Source organism: Patella vulgata, chromosome 2 (assembly GCF_932274485.2).
Source record: "Patella vulgata chromosome 2, xgPatVulg1.2, whole genome shotgun sequence".
NCBI lineage: Eukaryota > Metazoa > Mollusca > Gastropoda > Patellidae > Patella > Patella vulgata.
Window position 1 is genome coordinate 78,650,218 of NC_065880.2, and position 14,341 is coordinate 78,664,558.

The 14,341-nt window shown below is 38.6% G+C and overlaps 1 protein-coding gene across 1 annotated transcript; it reads right to left on the minus strand.

The window, feature by feature from the left end:
* Nucleotides 1-4,294: 4,294 nt before the first annotated feature.
* On the minus strand, nt 4,295-11,092 carry LOC126811761 (uncharacterized). Its single transcript, XM_050537651.2, has 3 exons — nt 9,214-11,092; nt 8,502-8,642; nt 4,295-7,224 (listed from the first exon to the last, which is right to left on the minus strand). Exon 3 carries the CDS (start codon nt 7,023-7,025, stop codon nt 5,208-5,210), a length of 1,818 nt encoding a protein of 605 aa, XP_050393608.1. The 5' UTR covers nt 7,026-7,224; nt 8,502-8,642; nt 9,214-11,092; the 3' UTR covers nt 4,295-5,207.
* Nucleotides 11,093-14,341: the final 3,249 nt, after the last annotated feature.

Genomic DNA, 14,341 nt, shown 5'->3' on the forward strand with positions numbered 1-14,341 from the left:
GGCGCCCACGACTTGATCAATGGGACGCCCAAAACGACATGATTGGTGGGATGCCTCATCCCGAAGGGGCACCCATAGTGCCGAGATTGGTGGGCCGCCCACGACGAGAAACCGACCACATATCGACGCCCGAAGAAATCTGCCATAAGAAAGTCAACTGGAGATTGTAGGAAATTTGTAAGGTCAAATTCACGAAGGGGGTGAGATTGATTCAAGCCCGCACCAGGCGTGATAATCTTCAAAATTCAATCAAGTCGCACTCTAACCCGATTCCAAACTTTTCGTTTTCTCATAAATTATTATAGGTAGGCTAAAGTCGTATTCCTTTCTGTAAATTTTTATAATGTTCATATCAAAATACCATAATATCGCAAATTCAGCCTTATTGTAAATAATTTCACATGTGCATGTATGTATGTTTTGCGTATTATACTGTATTGTATCTGATAGGCAGTTAGCTCAACGAATAAGGAACTGAATTGAAGTGAACTTCATCATAATATTGGGATTGGATTGGTTTAATAAACGATTAAATTTCTTCTTGTGCATTTTTTTAATAATATTTAGATTGGTAATTGAGTGAACACATTTCAATTTGTAGACAAGCGAGTACCAAATCAATTCTACTAAATTAACACCACTAACAACAGACATTCATCAAGGAAAGCCAACAGATCTATCCTTAAATAATCGTTTTGCAAATATTATACTTTTAAAAAAATCTATATGCGAATACCACAGGTACACGAGGACAGGAACGCCCTTCTTATGGTGCATCTGTGACCTATAACTATATGTACTAATAGTACTACTACTAGCATGTGCCAACCCAAATTAAATTTTTCAGCTAGAGACATGAAATTTTGCACACAGTTAGAAAAAATCCCGAGAATCACTAATCTGTTTAAATTGTCAAAATCGATTCAGAACTTTTATTTTTGTAGCTGGTTTTATATACACATAGGTAAGCAGCGTTTACCAAAATTCTGTCAAAAACGGGCAAAAATGATAAAATAATATTTTGACTGACTGAATGACTTTGGTACAGGCTCATATTGTACACATATATGCTAAAATCTACCACAAAAATATTGTTTTTACCTTTTTATTTGGACAAACTTTAAAGGGAATCAGCAATATTTCGTACAGAAAAGTAATAAAAATAACAATATTTAAAAAAATCATGAAAAAAAAAAATCATGAGATCTTGAAAATTGGTTTTCTGATTATAGAATAATAAAATCGAACTAGGAAGTATGTTTTCTTTGACCAGTTATGAAATATCAAATAAAATATGAAACTTAATAAAAGGATATGAATCGTAAGGAAAAAAAAAACTGCAGTTACATGTACACTACATATATGTCTACATCATATTTACTAAGTTAAAATCAACAATAAAACTATTTTAATAATTTTTAATTGGGTTAAAATTAAAGGAAATTGGTCTTATTTCTGACTGGAGTTGGAAAAAATAACAATAACACAATAACTAAAAAAAAAGACATATTAGATCTTAGAAACTGGTTTTATTTCTGATGTTGAAATGATAAAATCAAACCATAATTTTAAGTTTTCTCTGAATAATTATAAAATAACATTTTTATATCCTTTCCAATCTCGTGGGTTTTCTCTGGGTCCTCCGGTTTCCTCCCACTGCTAAAGACCCCTACGCGCAAGCGAATTATAGAAATAAAATTGAACCATATGTTAGTCCCGAAATGACCTAGTTTGTGTCGAGTGGACGTTAAACCCCATTTCTCTCTCTCTCTCCCTCTCTCTCTCTCTCTCTCTCTCTCTCTCTTTATATCCTTTACAATTTTAAAATAACAAAAAATAAAACTTGACAAATGAACCATCAAATGCCATACAATATGATACAAACAAAACCTGTCGCCTAATAAACTATACCAATAACAGTAAAAACAATAAGGTAGCTAAATTTCAATCAAATCTTTTACCAAGCTCTAGGAAAATTATAGTAAATATGATTAAACAATATTGGTAAACAATAATCAAATGGAATGGCCAACAATGGGGTTTAATGTTGATACCATGAATATATGGATGGAAATGAACTACGCCGTGATATGTGCTAACTACTGTGAAGAATATTTTTTATACCGTACTACTGAAATTGATAAAGCATACGATTCAAACTGATTTTATTTTTTTTATGTTTTTCGTAAATAACAAATTCAGTTTCAAAGAATTAAAATTGTTAATATTTCAATTATATCTCGCATTTGTAAAAAATCCCGAGTGATTTATGGCAAATAAACTGACTTAGCATTTTTTTTTAAATTTGAAATAATGTGTTTTTATCGAATGGAATATATATCGAAAGGAACCGAGTGGCTGATTTGTAAGGCAAGACAATTTTATTCACGATTTTGAATTAAATAGTGACAGGGGTACCTCACGGAGAAAAAAAATGTCAACCGAAAAGTGTCTTACCTTTCTCTTTTATTATATAGGCCTACATCAGAAGGTATTTTTTTTTAATACGATCATAGTAAATATTATATGATTTAGCAACACATAGGAAGAAAAATACAGAAGATTAAAAAAAATTAAAACTATGAAGAAAAAAAACGAAGTCAAAATCTTTGAAAAAATCACATGTGACATAGGTGCACCATAGCGGCATAGGCATAAGAAAGGCGCTCCTGTCCTCATGTACCTGTGGCCAATACACCACAATTTCTTTATCAAACATGTGCACTAGACCATAGATGTTGTTTTTATAATAGCTGTAGATTAGAAGTTAAGAGACATGGAGAGGACGATCATGAGAATACACGTGGCCAAACCAAATACATAATTAACCTGGATCTGCTGAAACCCATAATTCTTTCATCACGATTTTTAAACATAACAAATGTTGGTCTGTACATTGAGTGTATCCAATGACATTCAAAAGCAAGAAAAAAAGTAATTATTTACACATTATACACAGGACCTTTTGTTCTCACTCGGGTGTTCAAGTTACTGAATCATGAGGCCTGTCATTGAGTCAACTGGCGTGGTTTCGAATCCCCGGTTGTACGTGACAAGGAGTAGGGTTGCCGGTCCATCCTCGTGGGTTTTCTCCGGGTCCTCCGGTTTCCTCCCACTGCTAAAGACCCTTACGCGCAAGCGAATTATTGAAATAAAATTAAACCATATGTTAGTCCCGAAATGACCTGGTCTGTGTCGAGTGGACGTTAAACCCCCTCTCTCTCTCTCTCTTCAAATTACTGAACAACCTGTAATACCCCCGTCAGACCCGGGTGGCGTCCTTACTACGCTGCTACCGCGACGGAAAATGGTCTCAGAAGGCGTCAAGATCACCATAAGCGTGGTAAAAGCATGGTGGAAACGCTAGAAATCGTGCTTTTACCACGTTTATGGTGATCTTGACGCATTCTGAGACCATTTTCCGTCCCCTCTCAGGCATAAATTTTAAAGGATAAATGCGAATCTTAACATGTGTCGGTGTTGTCCGAAAAAGTTCATCGGGATTTTCCGGCGTGGTTTCCCCTTGTCGGTGGTGCAGGGCGGAGGGCCTGACAAGGACAGCTGTCTAGTCATTCGGATGGGACGAAAAACCGAAGTCCCGTCTACACATTGGCATGCACGTAAAAGATCCATTGGAATTCGATATAAGAGTAGGCTGTAATGCCGCTGTCTGGACGAAAGGCGAAATTTCCTTCAGAGAGAGAGAGTTTTCACGTCCACTCGACACAAACTAGGTCATTTCGCGACCAACAGAGAAAACCCATAAGGTTGTCATGTAAAACCCGGGAATCGAATCGAAACCACGACAGTTGACTCAATGACAGACCTTATGATACAACGCGCACGCGCTAACCATTCGATCCCTCTCCCCCCGCCGTCTTCATTAGCCTAGTCGGGATAGACCAGTAGGACATTTAACCCCATTTCATTTCATTTTTAGCAGTGTACAAAGAACAAACGTGTACACAATTCTAAATATTGGTGCTTATGTGTCCTCCCGAGTGAGTTAAAGGAAGTCCCCCATATATATGAACAATCACACAGCGCATCACATATGTAAACCCCTCCTACACTTACATTGTTTTGATGAATATTCGACTCTGTTGGTCACCGGAGATGGGTACTTTGATATAATCTAGCTGATGGACAATGCGACTAACCGGATATTAATATACAAGTTTATACGAATATATATTTTGATAGATTTGGTTAGCGATACAACAAACGAGATTCGATTGTATTCCTAGAATTTGTCGGGCATCTAAGAATAACATTTACAATGTAAGTATCGATATCTAGAGAAAGAGGGTTTAATGTCAGAACGGGCTTAATGAAGAAGGGCGTATTATCAACCTAACAAAACAAAATATGTGAATAGAGTTATCACCATTACAAAACATAATATGTTATCATATATATAGTCACCATCATTACAAAAATAATATGTTAGCATAGTTATCACCACTACCAAACATAATATGTGAGCATAGTCATCACCACTACAAAACAAAATATTATGTTAGCATAGTTATCACCATTACAAAACATAATATGTAAACATAGTTAACAAAAATAATATGTTAGCATAGTTATCACCATTACAAAACATAATATGTTAGCATAGTTATCACCATTACAAAACGGAATATGTGAGCATAGTTAAAACCACCACAAAATAAAATATGTGAGCATATAAGTTATCTCCATCACAAAGCAAAATATGTGAGCATAGATATCACCTTTACAAAATAAAATATGTGAGCATAGATATCATCATTACAACATAAAATATGTGAGCATAGATATCATCATTACAACATAAAATATGTGAGTATAGATATCACCATTACAAAATAAAATATTTTAGCATAGATATCACCATTACAAAATAAAATACGTGAGCATAGATATTACCATTACAAAGTAAAATATTTTAGCATAGTTAAACCCATTAAAGTTATTTATAGACTATAACAATCATTTGTAATTGAGAATGTTTTCTAAGGTCTTTCTCAGAACAGAGAGGTTGGACAAGCGACACTACTGTCACGTACAGTCGGGGAATCGAAACCACGCCAGTTGACTCAATGACAGACCTTATGATACGACGCGCACGTGCTAACCATTCGGCTCGTAGATGTTAAACCACATCTCTCTCTCTCTCTCTCTCTCTCTCCCTCTCTCTCTCTCTCAGACACATCAGTGTATTAATTCTTTTTTGATACCCCATGCAACATCAATGGGATAACACGTGAGCAAACAAAACGCCAACCTTTCTCCTTTTTCATTTCTATGCCTAACTTCAATGGGTGCATAAAATGACTTGATGGGTTGAAACTGGTTGTGTAGTTCAAACGTTTTTCGTACCATAAAACGACGCCACGCACGGGCACAATATTTTTGCGGTGATCCAATCCTCCCATTACAGTAGGTAGCGCCAATTCCAACATCACCCCATGTCGGGAAAAGATTTCTAAAAAGTATAACATACGGTCCTGAAAACGCTTTGGTACATATAAAAAATCCGACACAGCTCGTAAAAGTCCATCGTCCGATTGTGTATTACTTTTAAGCATCTTAGTAAAGTCATGGATTATAGGTGCTTTTTCAGGATTAAGAGATGGGATCGTTTGTAGAAAGTTGAACAAATTATTGTACGCCTTTTTTCCACATCTTCGTCTCCACCAAATCCAACGATTTCGTTCATAAGAATCTGACTTATTAAAAACTTGCAGAGATTTTTGAAACCAAAATTTATCTTTTGGTAGATCTGCTATATTCCAAGTATTGAGTAGTACGTCATCACCCATAATGATATAACCACTGACGTCATAGTTCATAGCTATTGCATGGCTTAGACAATTATATATCAGGATACCTTGAATGGTATAAGTTTTAACGAAGCTCACCCTTTGTTTTAGATTTTTTGAAGCCGCTACAAATTGTGTAGAATCGTTTGCACAAAACAAGATCTGGGGGAAATGAATACTGTATAATGTCTGTAAATAATCGATGTTATATAAATGTGGGAAATTGAACACTATTATTAACAATATGTCCTCGTATTGTTTGTGTGTTTCAAACATGTCGTGTGAGATGGAGACTTGAACATCTGAACACATTTTAACCACTCTGTCTATGTGATTCAATGACATACCATTGGTTTCCGGAGCACTGGAATATAATGAAGGTGGATTCTGTTCAGAAGGCCAAAAAAACACAGCCTTGGGTTCCTGGACGTCTTTAGAAACCGCTGAATTACTGTAGCTGATATTTTGGAAAATAGACTGCATATGAAAATTGGGTTTGGGTCTGCGTCTTTCCGGCAACACAAATCCTGCTGCTTTCAGATCATTCAGCCATGATTTTGCCAAATCATAATCACTATAGTCCCAGAAATCATGATTCACCATTCCACTACTGAGTCTCATAATACAATCATAGAATGTAAAATCCCGAGGACATTGCCATTGTCTTAAGAACTTTATCACATCTTCCGTTTGGAAATAAACACGTTTTTCATCGACGACAGCCTCATCTAAAGAAGTATGTTCGCTATCCGTGTGATCAGCATTGGGTGGAAAAAATCCCAAATTGCCATCAATTTCCCATAAAAGTCGCTGGACCCAATATCCGCGCCAGATATCTGTCTCACTATTTGTCACGGTTGTGGGTAACATTAGTGCCCATAAAGCATTGTATAGGAAGAGTGTGTCTTTGGAATTAAAGGGAGAGAACACACCAGCTGGTAAAATCACAGGTGGCGCTCTGGTATCAAACGTAACGTTAAAATGAGCTTTTGTCGTTTTGCGACTCAATTTTAACATTGCGTCGACGTCTGGATCGTTCGATATTATACCCTGTTGGATTAAGGGTGTTTTAAATTCATGCATTAAGATATATTCATTGTTTATTTGCTCTCCTATTGAACTTAATGGGTAACCACGAGGCCACAATGTAGGTTGGCCAAAATGGCGATAGGGATTAAAACTGTTTTCGCCTGCATACACCAAACCTCGCATCATCGTCTTAAATTCAAATCGTTGTAATCCACCCCATAGGCGCACGTTGTCATCGGTCTCATAAATCAATCTGGCGCCATGAGAAATAGCATAAAGATAACCGATATTTTTTCTGGCGTAGCTCCCTTCTGGTATGAAATCTGCTGTTTTATAACCAAGTTGATTTTGTTGGGCAATGTCTAAATATACACAGTTGTTTAATCTGAAAAAAAACAACACGAAACTAAAAGAATAATACTAATAGAGAAAGAGAGAGAAATGGGGTTTAACGTCCACTCGATACAAACTAGGTCATTTCGGGACTAACATATGGTTTAATTTTATTTCAATAATTCGCTTGCGCGTAGGGGTCTTTAGCAGTGGGAGGAAACCGGAGGACCCGGAGAAAACCCACGAGGTTGGACAGGCGACCCTACTCCTTGTCACGTGCAACCGGGGATTCGAAACCACGCCTGTTGACTCAATGGCAGACCTCTCTCTGTCTCTCTCTCTCTCTCTCTCTCACACACGCATCTATTTTAATACTTCGTTACGTTTTAATTTAGGGAGTCACTGTGGCTAAGTGAGTAAGACGCTGGCTCGCTAGCCTTGAGGTCGCGGGTTCGATCCCGGTATTGACCGAGAAAGTTGTTCGGGATTTTCTGGCATGGTTTAGCCTTGTCAGTGGTGCAGAACGGAGGGGACGCCCTTATGCATTGTATTAATGCATTTTTTTTTTTGGAAAGAAGATATACGTTTTAAATGAAAGTCGATATTACGGCTTCTTACATTTCTTTTATGAATAAAGAGGAAGTTCAAAACCTTTTTCTTTTATTGGGTTAGCTTGAAATCCGATAATTGAGGTCGGTTATAAGATGATAGAGGATAAAGGATGTAGATTTCTTTTACATGAGAGGACGGTGTGTTTCGCAACAACAAAACTGGCGGAATGTATGTTTTGTTAACTAAAGATTTTCAATTTTTCATATCATGAGAGATGTATTTCCAAACCAAAAAATAGTTGAAATACGTTTTGTTAAATATACATTATGCAAGAGCTAAATCTGTCTATTGCAGGTCTTTCTTTAGGCCTGAAATGTTTTGTTAAACACACAATATGCAAGAGCTAAATCTGCCTATTGCAGGTCTTTCTTTAGGCCTGAAATGTTTTTTAAATTATTAATTAGACATTAATCCAGGCATCGGATTTCTCCGATATTAAATAGATTAGAACAGTTCAGCCATATTTTGATTTAAGCTAAAAATGGAGGAGCGAGACTTAGCTTCGAACAACCAGTACGGTGGTTGAAATTATTGCACGCGTCTTGTCAAACCTTCAAAGGCTAATATCTTCACTCGCAATAGAGTAATTTGAATGAAATTTTCCAATTTCTAGGTCTAGAATTTTAGCGATTTAGCTCCTTTACATAAACAATGAGATGGACTCTAACGAAGACACCTCTATTAAAATAGTGAAAATAGGAATGGAACTATTCTTACCGTATTGTCGGGATTGCGCCCCGTCTCAGTGCCACAACTACAACTTTCCATCCAGGAATTCTGGTCAAAGCTGTAATATCTTGTTCCCGGAATGACGATGTTGCCACTACAATCCATTTATCATTTTGTGAAAGTGGTGATCTAAAAATATATATATATCAGAATCTGAATTCGGTATCGAGGAATGCATGGGTTTTCGTAACATTTGCGTGTATTAAAGTTTTTAGTATAATGTCACAAGAAGCTAAAGCCATTTAAATTTGAAATGAAATGAAATGAAATGGGGTTTAATGTCCCACTGTTTTGCTCCTAAACTGGGCTAATGAAGACGGGCATACGCCATACAGTGTGCTATGAGTGAAATTTTGCCCGGGCAGCGGGACTTCGGCCTACTCTTATATCGAATTCCAACTGCCAAGGGATCTTTTACGTGAACGCCAATTTGTACACCGGACCTCAGTTTTTCGTCCCATCCGAACGACAAGACAGCTGTCCTTGTCAGGCCCTCGGTCCTGCATCACTGACAAGGGTAAACCACGCCGGAAAATCTGGATGAACTTTCTCGGCCAATGCAGGGACCGAACACCCGACCTCCAGGCTAGCGAGCCAGCGTCTTACCCACTTAGCCTCGTGATCCCCCATTTAAATTTGAACCTGCCGGTTGTGTAAAAGGCTTTGATTGCAAAATGGATTTAAAATAAGTTCTACTTACCAAGAAACAAGATGTACTAGAAAAAATATACATCCGTAAATAATCAGATTGTTTCCCATAAAAATCGTGTTCTGTTAAATTTTTAATTGGTCATAAGGCTGGACCTTACTAAACTTACTTGCAAGTTACACCTCCTGCAATCTAGTATAAATATGAACCATTATACTACATATCCTAAACCTTATTCCTAATGTGAACCTGTATCGATAAATATTCGTGACAAACTAAATAAATTCAAAGATCATCCGGCTTTTAGGTCGATCGGAGCCACGATGGTTCAGTAAGCCATTGCAGTCCGCAAACCTAGGCAGATTCCGGTACTCTACATCTAGCCTCGAATGTATGACGGTAAGTGATATGTACCTACATTTATACAATCGCGATGTGGCACCGGTTGACTTATTATGAAAACCTGCCGCTTTTAGAAAGAAGTTCTCAAAATTGCGTCGTTCGAAGAGTGTGTTAGAATTTTCAGAGCTAAAATGTCCTTGTTCAAAGAAAATCGGAGAAACCTGAAAGAAAAACAGCTTCAGACTTTGAAATATGTATATGATAAACCCTTCTTCAAATGCGTCGTCATGGGCGACGCCGTTGGTAATCCGGGAACTTGAAAGTAGTTACAACCGAGGCTAGGGTAGGGTAGAGAGAGAGAGAGAGAGAGAGAGAGAAATGGGGTTTAACGTTCACTCGACACAAACTAGGTCATTTCGGGACTAACATATGGTTTAATTTTATTTCAATAATTCGCTTGCGCGTAGGGGTCTTTAGCATTGGGAGGAAACCGGAGGACCCGGAGAAAACCCACGAGGTTGGACAGGCGACCCTACTCCTTGTTACGTACAACCGGGGATTCGAATAGATGTAGGGTACTGGATTCGGCTGAGGTTTGCAGAGTGTAACCGTTAGTTCGTTAACCTGGAGATCAGAGATTTTCCGGCTTGGTTCCCTATTGTCAGAGGTCCTGTTTAGATATTTAAGAGATGGATTGCGGTAAAATTGTGTGGAGATTTTGGGTAAATTGATGGAGTCTCAGATAGTTCGAATTACTTTCTACGTTCTTTTATTCTTTAAAAGATTGCCGACAAGGTGGATAAAGCGGTGTCCTCTTTTCATTGCCCATGATACTTCACTAATATATGCGTGGCTACCTGGGTTTAGAGTCAGGTATCATATTTTATAAAACTAACCAGGAAGAGTAGACAACAGATATATCTATATATATATTTGTGACTGTCGTTTGTCTGTCTGTCTGTCTGTTCGGGGTTGGCGGCTACACTAGGTCTGCCCCGAGTCTGAAATTTGGGGTCTAGGGGTAGCTCGGACCGGGGAGTAACATAGGCCAGGTGGCGTTAGTCTACTACTCCCGGTTTCGGAGTTATGACCCCCGAGGGAAGCCGGTCTGTTCGGGGTATTCGGCTACACTAGGTCTGCCCCAAGTCTGAAATTTGGGGTATAGGGGTAGCTCAGACCGGGGAGTAACATAGGCTAGGTGGCGTTAGTCTACCACTTCCGGTTTCGGAGTTATGACCCCCGAGCGAAGTCTGTCTGTTCGGGGTTGGCGGCTACATCTGCCCCGAGTCTGAAATTTGGGGTATAGGGGAAGCTCGGACCGGGGAGTAACATAGGCCAGGTGGCGTTAGTCTACCACTTCCGGTTTCGGAGTTATGACCCCCGAGCGAAGCCGGTCTGTTCGGGGTTGGCGGCTACACTAGGTCTTCCCCGAGTCTGAAATTTGGGGTATAAGGGTAGGTCCGACCGGGGAGTAACATAGGCCAGGTGGCGTTAGTCTACCACTTCCGGTTTCGGAGTTATGACCCCCGAGCGAAGTCTGTTCGGGGTTGGCGGCTACACTAGGTCTGCCCCGAATCTGAAATTTGGGGTATAGGGGTAGCTCGGACCGGGGAGTAACACAGGCCAGGTGGCGTTAGTCTACAACTTCCGGTTTCGGAGTTATGACCCCCGAGCGAAGCCGGTCTGTTCGGGGTTGGCGGCTACACTAGGTCTGCCCCGAGTCTGAAATTCGGGGTATAGGGGTAGCTCGGACCGGGGAGTAACATAGGCCAGGCGGCGTTAATCTACCACTTCCGGTTTCGGAGTTATGACCCCCGAGCGAAGTCTGTCTGTTCGGGGTTGGCGGCTACACTAGGTCTGCCCCGAGTCTGAAATTTGGGGTATAGGGGTAGCTCGGACCGGGGAGTAACACAGGCCAGGTGGCGTTAGTCTACAACTTCCGGTTTCGGAGTTATGACCCCCGAGCGAAGCCGGTCTGTTCAGGGTTGGCGGCTACACTAGGTCTGCCCCGAGTCTGAAATTTGGGGTATAGGGGTAGCTCGGACCGGGGAGTAACATAGGCCAGGTGGCGTTAATCTACCACTTCCGGTTTCGGAGTTATGACCCCCGAGCGAAGCCGGGTATCCTGCTAGTAATACTTTTTTATAAAACAGTTTTAAACAAGCCAACAATGGGGCTGATGTCCCCCCGCCGGAATGCAGCCCAAAATAGATGACACATATTATAATTAATTGCGCATTTATCTCTTTCAAATTGTATCGAACAATCTGACTGATTATCTATACTAAGCATAAACTGTTCACGGTCAAACTCAGTCTAGACATTCGCCTAATCAACTCCTAGCTCAAGTTTAAACATTCTACCTAAAAACAAGCAGAGTTGTTATGTTCCAAAGTCTTACTTGACCAATCAAATTGTATATCGGTACTTAGCCTAAGTAAATAATTCTCATCATCGAGCTTAGTCAAGGTATTGATGATATAATGAATCTATACTCTGAGTTTCATAACTTTCACTCACTTAGAACCAAAGTTATCGTGTCCCAAAATCTCAACCAATCAAACTGCTTATCTCTGCTTAGCCTTCATGGAAAATACGCGTGATCGAATTCTGTCGGAGGGTTCGCCTAATAGACACCTACACCAAGTTTGAACATTCTTCCTCATTTAGAAGGAGAGTTATTGTGTTCCAAAGTCTCGACCAATCAGACTGAAGTCTCTACTTCGACTAAGCAGAAAATACTTAGCATCTAACTATGTTAAGGTATCGATGTAATAAAACTATACGCGAAGTTTCATCACTATAATATATCACTAAACTAGAATCAAAGTTGTCGGAATCCAAAGTCTCGACCAATCAAATTGCCTATCGCGCTGGATGCCATGAGCCGCAAATGCTCATTATCGAACTTAGTCAAGCTATTGATGTGATGAAACTATACACCAAGTTTCACCACTCTCACTTAAAGATACATTATTTAAGATTTAGATAAAGAGCTGGTCATTCCTGCTATAATAGTTAGAAAATGGATAATGCAAAATTAAAATATCGAAAATTTCATTCAAATTACTCTATTGCGAGCGAAGATATTAGCTTTTGAGGGTTTGACAAGATATGTGCATTAATTGCAACCACCGTACTGCGTTGTTCGAAGCTAAGCCTCGCTTCTCTATTTTTAAATTAAATCAAAATTAAATCTACTCAACATCGGAGATATTCGATGGTATCAAGGGTTGATTATGTCTGGATAAGTTAATTTATGTCTAATTAATAGTTTAGATAACATTTTAGGCCTAAAGAAAGACCTGGAGGCAGATCTAACTGTTGCATAATGTAAGTTATCGTGTCCCAAAGCATTAACCAATCAAATTGCTTATCTCTGCGTACCCTAAGCAGAAAAGGAAAGCTATAATTGCGTCCCTAAACGTGTGACGGACAGACAGAAGACGAGCGGACGGAAAGCCAGACGGACGGACACATTTTAAATAGTCCCCTGCTTTCTTCGATAGATTGGGAACAAAATATAATAAAAATACTTAACTTATGTACTTTTGACTAACTTCGATTATTTCTGGGACTTTGTATTCGTTACTTCTATTGTAAATCATTACAAAGTTCATTGATATCAATATCAGTAATCCCGTACTTATTAATTTACTAAGCTTGCTGCACTTGATTAAACGTACCATTGTGACAGATTTGAAAGCTGAAATTGATATAATATAGTACTTTAACATCGTCTCATAAATAAAAGTCCGTGTACGTATGACATTTAAGCGCAAAAATATAGAGGAGTGGAGTATTAACCTTGTCTCAAAATTTCAGTTTAAACATACATTATGCAAGAGCTAAATCTACCTATTGCAGGTCTTTCATTAGGCCTATCTAAATTATTAATTAGATATTAATTAACTTATCCAGACCATAATCAACTCTCGATGTCATCGTTAGCCTGCGATGTTTATTGGATTAGGTTTCGATTTCCTGTTCATAATTTAATCATGAACGAGATAGTCGAGACTATGTTTTTTATCGTACGGACTATAGTAATCATGATCGAGGCTAGGCCGAAAATTCAATCGCTAAAATCTCGGTTCAGAGTGGATCAATTTGACTGAAATTTTCAGCAAATTCACTTACATTATCTAGTTTCTAACTATTATAGTGGGGCTGCCAGATCTTTATCTAACCTCCCATAATGCATCTTTAAAATATTGAGTTGTTTGGACGTGAACGTCAAAACTGCTTATTCGGACACGTAACCTGTTTTAGATTTCGGGAGAATTGTTTCGTCGGGTGAACTGATAATCAATTGCCGTTTCTTTAGAGTTTCAGTGCGTGGCCCAAGTGCACGTTATTTTAATAAAATAAAAGTATGGGCCCTGTTTCACAAAAACTTAAGGTAAAATCGCTAAAATAGATTTTAACTAAAATCAAAATGAAATTTTAAATTTTATGCATTTCACGAAGATCGATTGTAGCTTAAAATGCAATTTTAATAGATTTTAGTTAAAATTGCTTGCGCCCGCAAATACCCTTCGAAACTGAAAACTGTTGACAGGTTGAACTGGCGGGTACAATGTCAATGGGGACAGTATTATACGTTGTAGTAATTTTTGCACATGAACAGAGAGTCGTAGCGAGGTAAAATAAAAAATGATTTTATTGACTATTATACGCTTCGAAATGTATTGGTGGGTTTGCCTTGAATTTGGCATTTGATTCGTGACCTTGGCATTTGATTACTCGCAGGCTTCGATGTTAATGTGTATCATTAAGATGTTTGAATTGAGAAAGAGCTTGTTGAAATGAAATGAAATGGAGTTTAACGTCCTAC

Coding starts and splice junctions, on each gene's coding strand:
- LOC126811761 (XM_050537651.2), bottom strand. CDS start 7,025: ATGATGCGAGGTTTGGTGTATGCAGGCGAAAACAGTTTTAATCCCTAT.